General features: G+C 41.3%; 2 protein-coding genes across 15 annotated transcripts in view; one reads left to right on the plus strand and one right to left on the minus strand.

The window, feature by feature from the left end:
• Window positions 1-8,726, minus strand: part of LOC147008199 (uncharacterized) — a 30,036-nt gene extending 21,310 nt beyond the window's left edge. For 3 of the 5 annotated variants that reach the window (XM_085865323.1, XM_085865327.1, XM_085865326.1), the window contains exon 1: window positions 8,471-8,591. The gene's annotated coding sequence lies outside the window, so the exon portion shown is untranslated. Of the gene's footprint in view, window positions 1-8,470 lie in introns of all 5 variants that reach the window. The other 2 variants (XM_085865325.1, XM_085865324.1) reach the window with 2 other exon arrangements.
• The window catches only part of LOC147008200 (speckle-type POZ protein-like), a 25,790-nt gene continuing 16,957 nt past the window's right edge, over window positions 8,668-17,500 (plus strand). The window contains exons 1-4 of one of the 10 annotated variants that reach the window (XM_085865332.1): window positions 8,668-8,801; window positions 12,595-12,687; window positions 15,435-15,520; window positions 16,621-16,742. In XM_085865332.1, the coding sequence (XP_085721458.1) occupies window positions 15,452-15,520; window positions 16,621-16,742 (191 nt within the window). In that variant the 5' untranslated portion in view covers window positions 8,668-8,801; window positions 12,595-12,687; window positions 15,435-15,451. Of the gene's footprint in view, window positions 8,802-8,901; window positions 9,155-12,591; window positions 12,688-13,169; window positions 13,333-15,434; window positions 15,521-16,620; window positions 16,743-17,500 lie in introns of those variants that run through there. The other 9 variants (XM_085865334.1, XM_085865333.1, XM_085865335.1 and 6 more) reach the window with 9 other exon arrangements.

A 17,500-nucleotide genomic window follows, 5' to 3' on the forward strand; every position in this document is an offset into this window, starting at 1 on the left:
CATCCACACACATCCATACAAATACACAAATCCATACAAATACACACACATCCATACAAATACACACACATCCATACAAATACACACATCCATACAAATACACACATCCATACAAATACACACACATCCATACAAATACACACACATCCACACAATTACACACATCCATACAAATACACACACATCCACACAAATACACACACATCCACACAAATACACACACATCCACACAAATACACACACATCCACACAAATACACACATCCACACAAATACACACATCCACACAAATACACACAAATCCACACAAATACACACACATCCACACAAATACACACACATCCACACAAATACACACACATCCACACAAATACACACACATCCATACAAAAACACACACATCCACACAAATACACACAAATCCATACAAATACACACACATCCACACAAATACACACACATCCACACAAATACACACACATCCACACAAATACACACAAATCCATACAAATACACACATCCACACAAATACACACACATCCATACAAATACACACACATCCACACAAATACACACACATCCATACAAATACACACACATCCACACAAATACACACAAGTCCATACAAATACACACACATCCACACAAATACACAGAAGTCCATACAAATACACACATCCACACAAATACACACAAATCCATACAAATACACACACATCCACACAAATACACACAAATCCATACAAATACACACATCCACACAAATACACACACATCCATACAAATACACACACATCCACACAAGTACACACAAATCCATACAAATACACACACATCCACACAAATACACACATCCATACAAATACACACACATCCATACAAATACACACATCCATACAAATACACACACATCCACACAAATACACACAAATCCATACAAATACACACATCCATAAAAATACACACACATCCACACAAATACACACATCCATACAAATACACACACATCCACACAAATACATACAAATACACACATCCACACAAATACACACATCCACACAAATACACACATCCATACAAATACACACACATCCATACAAATACACACATCCATACAAATACACACACATCCACACAAATACACACAAATCCATACAAATACACACATCCATAAAAATACACACATCCACACAAATACACACATCCATACAAATACACACACATCCACACAAATACATACAAATACACACATCCACACAAATACACACATTCACACAAATACACACATCCATACAAATACACACACATCCATACAAATACACACATCCATACAAATACACACACATCCACACAAATACACACAAATCCATACAAATACACACATCCACACAAATACACACACATCCATACAAATACACACACATCCACACAAATACACACACATCCATACAAATACACACACATCCACACAAATACACACAAATCCATACAAATACACACACATCCACACAAATACACAGAAATCCATACAAATACACACACATCCACACAAATACACAGAAATCCATACAAATACACACACATCCACACAAATACACACACATCCACACAAATACACACAAATCCATACAAATACACACACATCCACACAAATACACACAAATCCATACAAATACACACACATCCACACAAATACACACACATCCACACAAATACACACACATCCACACAAATACACACATCCATACAAATACACACACATCCACACAAATACACACACATACACACAAATACACACACATGCACACAAATACACACACATCCGTACAAATACACACACATCCACACAAATACACACACATCCACACAAATACACACACATCCACACAAATACACACATCCATACAAATACACACACATCCACACAAATACACACACATCCATACAAATACACACACATCCACACAAATACACACAAATCGATACAAATACACACATCCACACAAATACACACATCCATACAAATACACACACATCCACACAAATACACACAAATCGATACAAATACACACATCCACACAAATACACACATCCATACAAATACACACACATCCACACAAATACACACAAATCCATACAAATACACACACATCCACACAAATACACACAAATCCATACAAATACACACACATCCACACAAATACACACACATCCACACAAATACACACAAATCCATACAAATACACACACATCCACACAAATATACACAAATCCATACAAATACACACACATCCACACAAATACACACCCATCCACACAAATACACACACATCCACACAAATACGCACATCCGTACAAATGCACACACATCCACACAAATACACACACATGCACACAAATGCACACACATCCACACAAATACACACACATCCACACAAATACACACAAATCCATACAAATACACACAAATACACACAAATACACACACATCCACACAAATACACACACATCCATACAAATACACACACATCCACACAAATACACACAAATCGATACAAATACACAAATTCACACAAATACACACATCCATACAAATACACACACATCCATACAAATACACACACATCCACACAAATACACACACCTCCATACAAATACACACACATACACACAAATACACACACCTCCAAACAAATACACACACATCCACACAAATACACAGAAATCCATACAAATACACACATCCACACAAATACACACAAATCCATACAAATACACACACATCCACACAAATACACACACATCCACACAAATACACACAAATCCATACAAATACACACACATCCACACAAATATACACAAATCCATACAAATACACACACATCCACACAAATACACACACATCCACACAAATACACACACATCCACACAAATACACACATCCATACAAATACACACACATCCACACAAATACACACACATCCACACAAATACACACACATCCACACAAATACACACACATCCATACAAATACACACACATCCACACAAATACACACACATCCACACAAATACACACACATCCACACAAATACACACATCCATACAAATACACACACATCCACACAAATACACACACATCCATACAAATACACACACATCCACACAAATACACACAAATCGATACAAATACACACATCCACACAAATACACACATCCATACAAATACACACACATCCACACAAATACACACAAATCGATACAAATACACACATCCACACAAATACACACATCCATACAAATACACACACATCCACACAAATACACACAAATCCATACAAATACGCACACATCCACACAAATACACACAAATCCATACAAATACACACACAACCACACAAATACACACACATCCACACAAATACACACAAATCCATACAAATACACACACATCCACACAAATATACACAAATCCATACAAATGCACACACATCCACACAAATACACACACATCCACACAAATACACACACATCCACACAAATACACACATCCATACAAATACACACACATCCACACAAATACACACACATCCACACAAATACACACACATCCACACAAATACACACACATCCACACAAATACACACAAATCCATACAAATACACACAAATCCACACAAATACACACACATCCACACAAATACACACACATCCACACAAAAACACACACATCCACACAAATACACACAAATCCATACAAATACACACAAATACACACAAATACACACACATCCACACAAATACACACACATCCATACAAATACACACACATCCACACAAATACACACAAATCGATACAAATACACACATCCACACAAATACACACATCCATACAAATACACACACATCCATACAAATACACACACATCCACACAAATACACACACATCCATACAAATACACACACATCCACACAAATACACACAAATCCATACAAATACACACACATCCACACAAATACACACACAATCCATACACACACACACACATCCACACATACAAATACACACACATCCACACAAATACACACACATCCACATACACACACACACACAAATACACATACACACATCCATACAAATACACACACATCCACACAAATACACATCCATACAAATACACACACATCCATACAAATACACACACATCCACACAAATACACACACATCCACACAAATACACACAAATCCATACAAATACACACACATCCACACAAATATACACAAATCCATACAAATACACACACATCCACACAAATACACACACATCCACACAAATACACACACATCCACACAAATACACACATCCATACAAATACACACACATCCACACAAATACACACACATCCACACAAATACACACACATCCACACAAATACACACACATCCATACAAATACACACACATCCACACAAATACACACACATCCACACAAATACACACACATCCACACAAATACACACATCCATACAAATACACACACATCCACACAAATACACACACATCCATACAAATACACACACATCCACACAAATACACACAAATCGATACAAATACACACATCCACACAAATACACACATCCATACAAATACACACACATCCACACAAATCGATACAAATACACACATCCACACAAATACACACATCCATACAAATACACACACATCCACACAAATACACACAAATCCATACAAATACACACACATCCACACAAATACACACAAATCCATACAAATACACACACATCCACACAAATACACACACATCCACACAAATACACACAAATCCATACAAATACACACACATCCACACAAATATACACAAATCCATACAAATGCACACACATCCACACAAATACACACACATCCACACAAATACACACACATCCACACAAATACACACATCCATACAAATACACACACATCCACACAAATACACACACATCCACACAAATACACACACATCCACACAAATACACACACATCCACACAAATACACACACATCCACACAAATACACACAAATCCATACAAATACACACAAATCCACACAAATACACACACATCCACACAAATACACACACATCCATACAAATACACACACATCCACACAAATACACACAAATCGATACAAATACACACATCCACACAAATACACACATCCATACAAATACACACACATCCATACAAATACACACATCCATACAAATACACACATCCACACAAATACACACAAATCCATACAAATACACACACATCCACACAAATACACACATCCATACAAATACACACAAATCCATACAAATACACACATCCACACAAATACACACACATCCATACAAATACACACACATCCACACAAATACACACACATCCACACAAATACACACACATCCACACAAATACACACACATCCACACAAATACACACACATCCACACAAATACACACACATCCATACAAATACACACACATCCATACAAATACACACACATCCATACAAATACACACACATCCATACAAATACACACACATCCACACAAAGACACACACATCCATACAAATACACACACAGTCACACAAAGACACACACATTCATACAAATACACACACATCCACTCAAAGACACTCACATCCTAACAAATACACACATCCACTCAAAGACAGACACATCCACACAAATACACACAGATCCACACAAATACACACACATCCATACAAATACACACACATCCACACAAATACACACACATCCACACAAATACAAACAAATCCATACAAATACACACACATCCACACAAATACACACAAATCCATACAAATACACACACATCCACACAAATATACACAAATCCAGACAAATATACACAAATCCATACAAATACACACACATCCACACAAATACACACAAATCCATACAAATACACACACATCCACACAAATACAAACAAATCCATACAAATACACACACATCCACACAAATACACACACATCCACACAAATACACACAAATCCATACAAATACACACACATCCACACAAATACACACAATCCATACAAATACACACATCCACACAAATATACACAAATCCAGACAAATATACACAAATCCATACAAATACACACACATCCACACAAATACACACAAATCCATACAAATACACACACATCCACACAAATACACACAAATCCATACAAATACAAACACATCCACACAAATATACACAAATCCATACAAATACACACACATCCACACAAATACACACAAATCCATACAAATACACACACATCCATACAAATACACACACATCCACACAAATACACACAAATCCATACAAATACACACACATCCACACAAATACACACACATCCACACAAATACACACAAATCCATACAAATACACACACATCCACACAAATATACACAAATCCATACAACTACACACACATCCACACAAATACACACACATCCACACAAATACACACACATCCACACAAATACACACATCCATACAAATACACACACATCCACACAAATACACACACATCCACACAAATACACTCACATCCACACAAATACACACACATCCACACAAATACACACAAATCCATACAAATACACACACATCCACACAAATACACACACATCCACACAAATACACAAAAATCCATACAAATACACACAAATCCACACAAATACACACACATCCACACAAATACACACACATCCATACAAATACACACACATCCACACAAATACACACAAATCGATAGAAATACACACATCCACACAAATACACACATCCATACAAATACACACACATCCATACAAATACACACATCCATACAAATACACACATCCACACAAATACACACAAATCCATACAAATACACACATCCATAAAAATACACACACATACACACAAATACACACATCCATACAAATACACACAAATTCATACAAATACACACATCCACACAAATACACACACATTCATACAAATACACACACATCCACACAAATACACACACATCCACACAAATACACACACATCCACACAAATACACACACATCCACACAAATACACACACATCCATACAAATACACACACATCCATACAAATACACACACATCCATACAAATACACACACATCCATACAAATACACACACATCCACACAAATACACACTCATCCACACAAATACAAACAAATCCATACAAATACACACACATCCACACAAATATACACAAATCCATACAAATATACACAAATCCATACAAATACACACACATCCACACAAATACACACAAATCCATACAAATACACACACATCCACACAAATATACACAAATCCATACAAATACACACACATCCACACAAATACACACAAATCCATACAAATACACACACATCCACACAAATACACACAAATCCATACAAAAACACACACATCCACACAAATATACACACATCCACACAAATACACACAAATCCATACAAATACACACACATCCACACAAATATACACAAATCCATACAAATATACACAAATCCATACAAATACACACACATCCACACAAATACACACAAATCCATACAAATACACACACATCCACACAAATATACACAAATCCATACAAATACACACACATCCACACAAATACACACAAATCCATACAAATACACACACATCCACACAAATACAAACAAATCCATACAAATACACACACATCTACAGAAATACACACAAATCCATACAAATACACACACAGCCACACAAATATACACAAAGGCATACAAATATACACAAATCCATACAAATACACACACATCCACACAAATACACACAATTCCATACAAATACACACAAATCCATACAAATATACACAAATCCATACAAATACACACACATCCACACAAATACACACAAATCCATACAAATACACACACATCCACACAAATACACACAAATCCATACAAATACACACACATCCATACAAATACACACAAATCCATACAAATACACACACATCCACACAAATACACACAAATCCATACAAATACACACACATCCACACAAATATACACACATCCACACAAATATACACAAATCCATACAAATACACACATCCACACAAATACACACAAATCCATACAAATACACACAAATCCATACAAATACACACACATCCACACAAATACACACATCCACACAAATACACACATCCACACAAATACACACACATCCACACAAATACACACATCCACACAAATACACACACACATGTACATTTTGTTTAACTTTTCCTGGTAAATGAAAGTTGAAGCCGACCAAACCATGTCCAGGTCCCTTTAACCAAGTTATACCAACGTTAAAAATATAATCCATTTAAAATCGATGGAAAGGAAACCGACATGAAGGAAAGGACAAACTTTCTCGACGAGGACGAGGTCCTGATGTCTCTCACAGATGTTAAAACACGTGAACCATTCAAACTGTTCGTGGAACCCACACCCTCCACCAACTGCCTTTCTTACGTCATCAACGCAGCAGCCAATCAGGTGCCGCTATCCCGCGAGCGCTTGTTTTCATTGGTCGATTTAAAAGATATCGCTCGATTTTAAATTTCCTGTGGAGAAAATCTTGTCTTGTGCAAGGAAGGACGTGCTGGGGGATTCAAGAGATGACGTCATCATGTCACGGTGTTTAAACGGTTAATTATTCACAGGAGATGTCGTGTGTAACGTGAGTGACGCGGTGTCACTGGGAAACAAACGTCGTTTTTCCTTCCAAGTTGTGTGGAACTTCATGTTTATAAAATTATCTCTTATATTATAAAAATGCCGAGTACGAGGGGCGGTGTATAAGTATCCGTACCGCGTTATTCTGCATGTTGTTTCCCGCCAAAAGTTCATTTCCGTGTCCGTTGTTTGTATTTACCGTTTGAGGATGATTGTCGGTGTGTGTCCGTGGACGTAATATTAATGAAGGTAAAGCTGAAGGAGGTGAAGTGGAATCGGCGGTTCGTGCGGACATGTTGGAACCGAGAGAGCTCGAGGCTTTGTTTGTGTGGACAGAGATTTATACCTCGTGATCAGGTGGGATGGACGGGAGAACTCAATGACAGTTTGTTTGATGATTATTTGTCCGGTTCGAACATAAAAACACAACATTCATTTATTTATTTATTTGTGTGTGTGGTCGAGGCTCGTGGAGGAGAATTTGGACACAGAAGGTCGTTTGGCCCAGCATGCCTGTGCTGCTGCTGTCCGATCTACCCGTTTGTTCATTGTACAAGACACGAACCAAATCTTTACCATTAACTTATGTTCACTAGTTAGGGGGTGGGGTGGGGGGTTATATAATGTTACTCGAAGTTAGCATTTTACTCCATTGGCTAACTCACTATGGCATACAGTTATGTACACATTGGTGGCTGGAGAGGAAGGAAGGACGATTATGAAAAAATATATATATATATATATATATATATATATATATATATATATATATATATATATATATATTGTTGTGGGCCGGGGTTCGGTGGCAATAAACGACCACCAGGGAGAACAGTAGGGTCGTCTCCACCGAATATCCCGGAATTTAGGTCGTGACTCTCGGATAAGTCCGAGAGTTCACGGGTCCCTTAGCGGACCGTGGTCGCCAATATTTCGACGGCGTGGGGTAGGGTTAATAGCCTAATTTCAACATACCTAAGTACCCACGTCGTCAAATTACCGGGGAAGTCACACCCTCGACAGACTCTCAAACTGGGTCGCTCTCGCGACCTCGGTCCGGTGTAACCGAGCAGAATTACCAGAGTCCGTCGGTCCAAACGACAACTTACGGCACACGGCCTCCCTGGTTCTCAATACTCACCGTGCTGGGTCAATGGAAGAAACGACAGACAACGAGCTGGTGCATTGAACAATTGGGGGGTTTATTTATAACGGGGCAGGGGAGCACAGAGAGCAGAGTTATCACGACTTTAAGAAATGCAATTTACAATGTACAAGGCACTTAAACAGTTTCGACTTACAGGACGGCGCCACACACACACACACACACACACACACAAAAGAAATGGACCCCATGGGTCTTTATTCGGTCCGCCCGCCGAGGAGGATAGTTCAGCTGGGGGACCAGAGCCTGGCCTGGTATCTTCCCGCCTCGTGCAGTCACACCGGACTTCAACCACCGCGGTGGGACTCGAACCCACGTTCCGAAATCCACGGGCCCACGACCCTGGTTGCTCGGCCTCCCCCACCACGATGAGCCACCGCAAAGGACCGCAGACCATGACCGAGACCAAGCCACCGCACCAGACCAGAAACAATACGCCACGATGACTGCAGTACACTCCTCCTGACAACCACTCTACTCTTCTTGCCAGGTCCGAAGGATTTCTTCCCCTCCCACTTGCCTCCTGATTGGACGAGGGGTTGTCGGGCGACCAGTGGCCTCCCCTCATTGGTCGGGCCGAACACTCCATCTGGCTAATGCATCTGGCACACAAAACAAGTCCTGGAGAGGGGCTGCAATCTCTGATTGGTCTTTTTCTTGTTTGTACCTGCAAATGATCTGTTCAGTGGAAGACACAGCTGTTGAAGAGCCGTTCCACACTGGACATAATAAATAATCTTTTCATCCCGAGGGTTGTAAATGGTTGCAAACACTCTAACACGGGAAAATGTCCGAGGATGTCAACGTGTTCATGGGTGCGGTGGATCGACATTGGTGAAGCCAAAGGATCTTCACCAGCAGTGTGTGATCTGTGCCGCAGTGTTCGATTCGTTTATAAAAGTGAGAGCTGCTCGGATGACCGAGAGTAGACCCTAAAGGGATGCACACTCACCTCTAAGCTGGGTAGCCTGGGTTCAAATTCCGAACCAGCGATAAACCGCCATCCTGGTGTTTCACAGGCAGGGCGAGGAATCAACGTTTGTGCCGGCCCTCTGATGGCCGTTAAGCCGGGCGTTCCGTCTGCCGGCATTGGCGGCCAGGCTGCTGGTTGTTGAAGACCCCATGGTGTCCTTTGCAAAGAGTAGGCGAGCGATCGCCACCACCCTGTCCAAATTCTTGCCCGAAATACCACTGGGAAGGCAATGGCAAACTACCCAGTCTAACACTTGCTCAGGAAGCTGCTTCGGTGGCACCAAAAGTACCGTATGGTACAGATCAGAGAGAGAGAGAGAGAGAGAGAGAGAGAATTTTAAAAGTGAAGTTGTACTCAACCCTGATGAGTAGACCGAGATCATTACAGGCAACGACCAACTATCCCATACCTGATGTGATGAGATGTGGGGGGGTCTTCCCTTTGTCCGAAGACCTCCTGCACAAAACGCTAATTTCACTTCAATTCTCATTTATTGGGTAGATGAGGGAAAGGTAGTGGACATAGTATATCTCGACTTTCAGAAGACATTTGATAAGGTACCACATCGGAGGTTGTTTGCCAAAGTGAGGGTTTGTGGAGTGAATGGTCAGGAAGATAATTGGATTGCAAACTGGCTCAGTGATTGGAAACAAAGAATGGCTGTGAGTGGGAGGATGTATGTAGCGGGGTACCTTAGGGATTAGTACTCAGACCATTACTCTTCATTATTTACATCAACGATTTGGATAATGGGGTAAAGAGTAAGCTTTCCAAATTTGGGTGATGACACAAAGCTTGGAGGTGAGGTGGATTGCAGAGGGCGTGGTGATCAGATTCAGGAAAGTATTGATGCTTGTACAGATTGAGTAAATGATTGGCAGATGTAATTTAACCTGAGCAAGTGTAAGGTGTTGGGGATGGGAAAGAACAATGAAAATAGAGATTACAGGATGTGAGGGGTAATGTTGGAGCGTGTCACACAGGAGAAGGATCTGGGGGTGGTAATAGATACCGGAGGTAAGCAGGTAGCACAGTTCCAGACAACTATAGGTAAAGCAGATAGGGTTTTAGGTTGTAGTCAGAGGGGGATCATTTATAAATCAAAAGAGGTGGTGGTCTCATCAAGTGGTTTTGTGTGGTTTATGTTGTGTGTTTTTACCTGTGCATGCCCACTCCTTCGGTGGAAAAAAAAACTACATTTAAAAATAAAAAAACTATTTTCTGATGTTGATCTGGTGTTGATAAATTGTTGTGGTGCTGATGTGGCTAATGTAAAGATAAATTATTTAATGTAAAGATAAATTATTTAATGTGAAGATAAATTATTTGATAAATTATTTAATGTAAAGATAAATTATTTAATGTAAAGATAAATAATTTAATGTAAAGGTAAATTATTTGATAAATTATTTAATGTGAAGAGATGTCAATTTAGGGGGTGCAAAAAAAGAGATATTTTATAATTTCATTTCTTATGTCATCCGTGCATTTTACATCACATGACACCAACGAACCCTGACGAGGTCCCGAAAAGTGTTTAATATCCCTTCATCCTTCAAGAGTTGAGGACTTGGGGGTTGGGGTTGAGGGGTTGTGGTGATGTCGTTCCGTGGTGGGCGACTGCTGAAGACATTCATGACTCAGGGTGTGTTCCAGTAGGAAATAGCTTGAAAAGCGCTCACCAAGCGGCTTAAGCGCTCGAGCAAGCACTCCAACGGAACGGCTCGCTTGGCAAGCGAAAGCAAGCTGCTTGGGAAGAGAACTCATCTCTGATTCCCAAACTGTAATAAATGACCGTGATGTATTTAATTGTTGATTACAGGCTGTGGGTACCTGCTGTACTATTATTATTATTATTATTATTATTATTATTATTATTATTATTATATTTTGTGTAATTTTAACTCTTTATAAGCATCTGCCATGTTGTGTGGATCGTAACCTGCCATGGACCGTATGCAAGAGGAGAAATGACCGTGCCAGCATTATCACGGACAAACACTTACACATGATCGATATAAAAATAAATCTTTGAATGTTTCGATTTTTTAATCTTGTGACCGTTAAACGTTGTGCGGTGTATAAACACGATTTCGGTTTGATTAAATATTGCTTCATGGAGTGTGCACGGCGGGATTTTATGGACTTTTTTTTAATCCTGCTTCTCACCTGTAAGTGGATTCGCGGTTAAAAAAAAAAGGGGACGAAGAAAATGTAAACGGTGCTCGGTGAGTCGAGTTGACCCGGAAGTGATCGCGATTCCCTCCGTCATGTGATTGCTCGGTGAGTCGAGTTGACCCGGAAGTGATCACGATTCCCTCCGTCACGTGATTACAAGGTGTTTTCATCTGTTTTTCACCTGCACGCCGTTTCTCGACCGCCACACCTTTCTCCCAGGTCGGTTTTTTTTTGTTTTTTTTTTACAAATAATCCGTTCATCTGTGACTGGTTTCTGTGCGTCGGTTAATCCAACGTCACGTGGTTTCGTTTAAAATAGAATATAATTATTTCTTGCCCTCTTCCCACGTTGGAATTAGGAAGATTTCAATGACGAACTAAGTTGTGTTGCAAGTTGTGATTTTTTTTATTTTTTTTTGCTTTACCTGTACTTTAGTCAGGTGAGCTTATGCGACTGAGCAGCGTCCGTCGGTCACAGTCTGTGAACACTTCGGTCGTTGTGGATTGAACCAAACACACGATTATTGATGAAACTCGTTCACAAAGCTTCGTATCTGATGACTCACGAAGGTGTATTAACCGCATCAAAATCTGCGCTCATTAAGGGGGTCTACAGGAGTTGGGGGGGGTATGGGGGTCATGACCACCAAAAAATAGGTGTTTGCCCTCTTCTGCGGAACCACGCGCACACGATTTCAATGAAACTTCACCGCAACCTTCGTCACCCGTGATACACTCAAGCTTGTTCACGATGTAAAAAAAAAAAATCAGGGTTTAAGGAGGTCAAAGTGGGGGGTTGCAGTGACTGTTAGCTCCTGGTCCAGGTGAGCTTCAGGAGGTGTGGTCCCTGTTCTTATTCGCCCCAGTGGGACTCACTCCGTAACGGGGGTTTACGGGTTTGGTGTCGATTTTTGTGTCCGTGCACGACCACAGCGATTTCATTCGTACCTGGCAAAAAGACAACGCGTGGTGGGAAACATCTGCGCGCCATTTTGTTTGGCGACGCGATCAAAGATGGTCGACGGGCGGCCATCTTGTTACTCAAACGTGTCCCCAACCATTTCTCGGACGTGCATGGTCAGACTTTGTTCAAACGTGGCACAAGCACGGTACACTTTGCACCTAATTTCATGTTGCGATCTGATCAAAGATGGCTGACTGGTGGTACATGAGCGGCCATTTCAGTTGTAATAAATATGGACGAGCCCTTTAGCTCTGCACAGCAAAATTACTGAAACAACAGGGGCTGTGACGTTTAATGGTTTGTTTTGCTTGTTGAACAAGATAACACTCATAACAGAAGCAGGATGACTCGGTCTCTGGGGAAAAAAAAAAAACATGGGACACTCGGGAACGGGTCGTAGGCCCCATTGTGCTGCCGTAGGCTCCATGTTGCGCTGCCATGGCCTCTGACAGAGAGAGAGAGAGAGAAAAGAAGACGAGACCGAGAGAAAAGGGAAACGCTTGCGTGTGGAGCGTGGGTCTTTCCTCCGGGTGTTCAACCAATCGGCTGGGACTGTCCCCGTGGAATTTAGCCTGCTGGTCCAACCACGTTGTGAGCTCGCCACAAAGCGCGGACATCAGACACCTCAAAGTGAGCAGGTACGGAGCAGCAACAGAGACAGCAACGAACCACACGAAGCAAGAGAGATACACGCATGCTTTGCTCGTTCTTGTAATGTCCGGCCGAGCGCATCACACGCCGGGACGTGGCGCACACCCATGAGCCGGTACAGCCTGCAGACTTCCACCCACATGGACAGCCCCTTACCTATGAGCCCGACGGTGTCCACATCGGGGCATGTCTTTTGCACTTGTCTTGTCCCAGCACTGACCCCACGATCGCACTTTAACAGCTCAGTGTAAACGAAAGAAGAATGACCAAATAAGGGCAAATTGAAACAGAAATTATATCACACTTATTCTGACATGTACAATGAAATAACTATTCCAACGTCTGCCGCCATTTTGTCCCCGAGACCAGATCCGAAACAATATTAAAGTCACCATGCCATGTCACCCTCATCATCCACACATTATCCTGTGTTATTCCTCAATGGACCCTCACTCCTCTGGACAGTTAACCCTTTCCTTCCTCTTATGCCTTCAGAATATCTTGCCATGAAGTTGAATGTTCTTGACGATGTCCTTTTCGTATTCCCTTTTGTCGCGCCGAGCTATTTCCAGAACTCGCCTTTGTTTTTTTTTTGCTCCTGTACTTACCTTTTTATCAACACTTTGGTTTGTGTTGTACAAACACTTCAAAAATGTTTTGCCTTTTTGCACCTGTTGACTTGTCGTTGTTATTTTCTCATCGACCAGTGAGTGCTGTTGAAGCATGTCATGGACTCTTCCACCGACGGAGAGGACCAACGTACCGGATGCGGAGAGTTGGTGTCATTCACATGTGAGTTCACCTGTGTGACTGTGATTCTTGGTTGTTGTTGTTGTTGTTTTTTTTTTCACCTGCATAATTATGCTGTTGGGAGTATAAGTATGATGTTCTGTATGTCAGCTGTTTTATCAATTGCTCCTAATTTTTAGCTCACCTGGGATACAGGGCCTAATTTTTTTTTTCGCTCACCTGGAACATAGTTATGGGGATCTTATGGGACGGCGCGTTGTCTATCCGTCAATCCGACCGTCCGTCCGTAAACACTTCTTTTGTGAAACTGCTGATGGGATTGTGACCAAACTTGGCGAAAATGATATTTGGTATTTGTGACTGAAGTTTGTTCACAGCATTAAAAAAATCGGGGTCTATATATATAGTATAAAATATATATAAATATATTTAAATAAATAAATAAATATAAATATAAATATAGTTTTAGCCGTCAGGTCGTCCCAGTGACCTGGTATGAGTAGCGGTGGACCACGTCAAAGCAGCCACACTGACCGATTGATCTGGTGCCCCTGAGCTGGATGAGGCGTCGATGGTCACGATACCGGGCTGGTGGGACCACCGAGCCAGTCAATGTGCCACGCTCATCGATGCCGTGTGCCAAATTACAATTAACTGCTGAGCGGAGCCGGTGAGCGCACGGCACGGTCTCGTGGTGGGCGCTGACCATCTGCGCCAGATTAGTCCGAAAGGGGACGTGCCAATTTCAATGGCTATCACGACCACTCAAATTCACCCTGAGACCAAGTCGGTTTATGAATGAACTTTGGTACACAAGGGGTGTGAATACAAAGAAGCAATATCAGTGAATGACAATTTTTATTCTTTTTTGAACCCTTAACCCACGACCGGACACTCGTACCCACAAAACCACTCGGCATTAACGGGCCCAGTCCAGAACGGCATAAAGTCCTTGTGCAACTTTGAACTTTTATAACTTTTGATGTCCACCTGATAGAAACAAACTGTAAACGGCATATGAAAGGATATTTCATCAAGTTTTGTTCATGTTGATGTTGTTTTTAATGCGGAACGTCTCGAGACGATAAAATGTTTGGCTTGCTTTGCTTCTCATACCTGGAATATGTTGATGTCTCCCTCAGGTGAATGTTGTCAAATGTTCTTTCATGTGGACCATCAACAACTTCAGCTTCTTCCAGGAAGAGACGGGTGAAGTTCTGAAAAGTTCAACGTTCTCTGCTGAGGCTGATGATGATATGAAATGGTGGGTCGGCTTCACATTTTTATGACACCTTCTAGTGTTGCAAGCAGTTATATTGTTGAGGACCCGGGGTCACGATGAGGGAGGGGCTGTCCCTGGTTTCTCCCCGGACTCACCGGAAATCGCAGGCCGTCGTGCACGAATAAGTTTGTGTCACGGAAGGTGGCTAATCGACCGCGAACGCCAATAATTTGACCACGTGGTCCAGTGTCCGCCGTCTGACTACCGTTTCACTGGGAACACGTGGTCGCCTTATCGGGGAATCGCGCCCTCGATGAGTACTTGCGGTACTTACCGTATTAGGTGCAGCTGAGCGGAGCTGCCAAGTACCTAAGGAAAACTGAAGTTGTCTTTGTTGTGGGAGTGAGAGGTGCGAGTGGAGCGCAGCGTGTCGTGCAGCATGTTGTAAGAGGAAAGTGTGAGAGGTGCAAGTCATTAAGGTCACTCTGAAAAGAACGGTTCTTCGGGACTTGCCCTTGCCGATTGCTCTTGTACGTCCACAGTGGACGAGAAATAGATGGGAGAGAAGATGTGTAAGATAAGGATCTCAACAGAATTGTGTAATAGTCTGTAAGTGTAAATGTTGGCTGCTGGATGCAGCTTAACACTGAGCGTGGATGATACGGGGGTGGTCTCGGCCCGCTATATCAATCACTGGCTCCATCCTGATCTCGCTTGGCGAGTACGCCCTCTCCTCTCGGTCACGCCGACTTGTGGAGAGATTCGCGTGGGTGCTGGAGAGCTCTTGAATGACCACCTCG

This window comes from Eptatretus burgeri, chromosome 21 (genome assembly GCF_056783735.1).
Source record: "Eptatretus burgeri isolate ZD-2024b chromosome 21, Ebu_testis_v1, whole genome shotgun sequence".
NCBI lineage: Eukaryota > Metazoa > Chordata > Myxini > Myxiniformes > Myxinidae > Eptatretus > Eptatretus burgeri.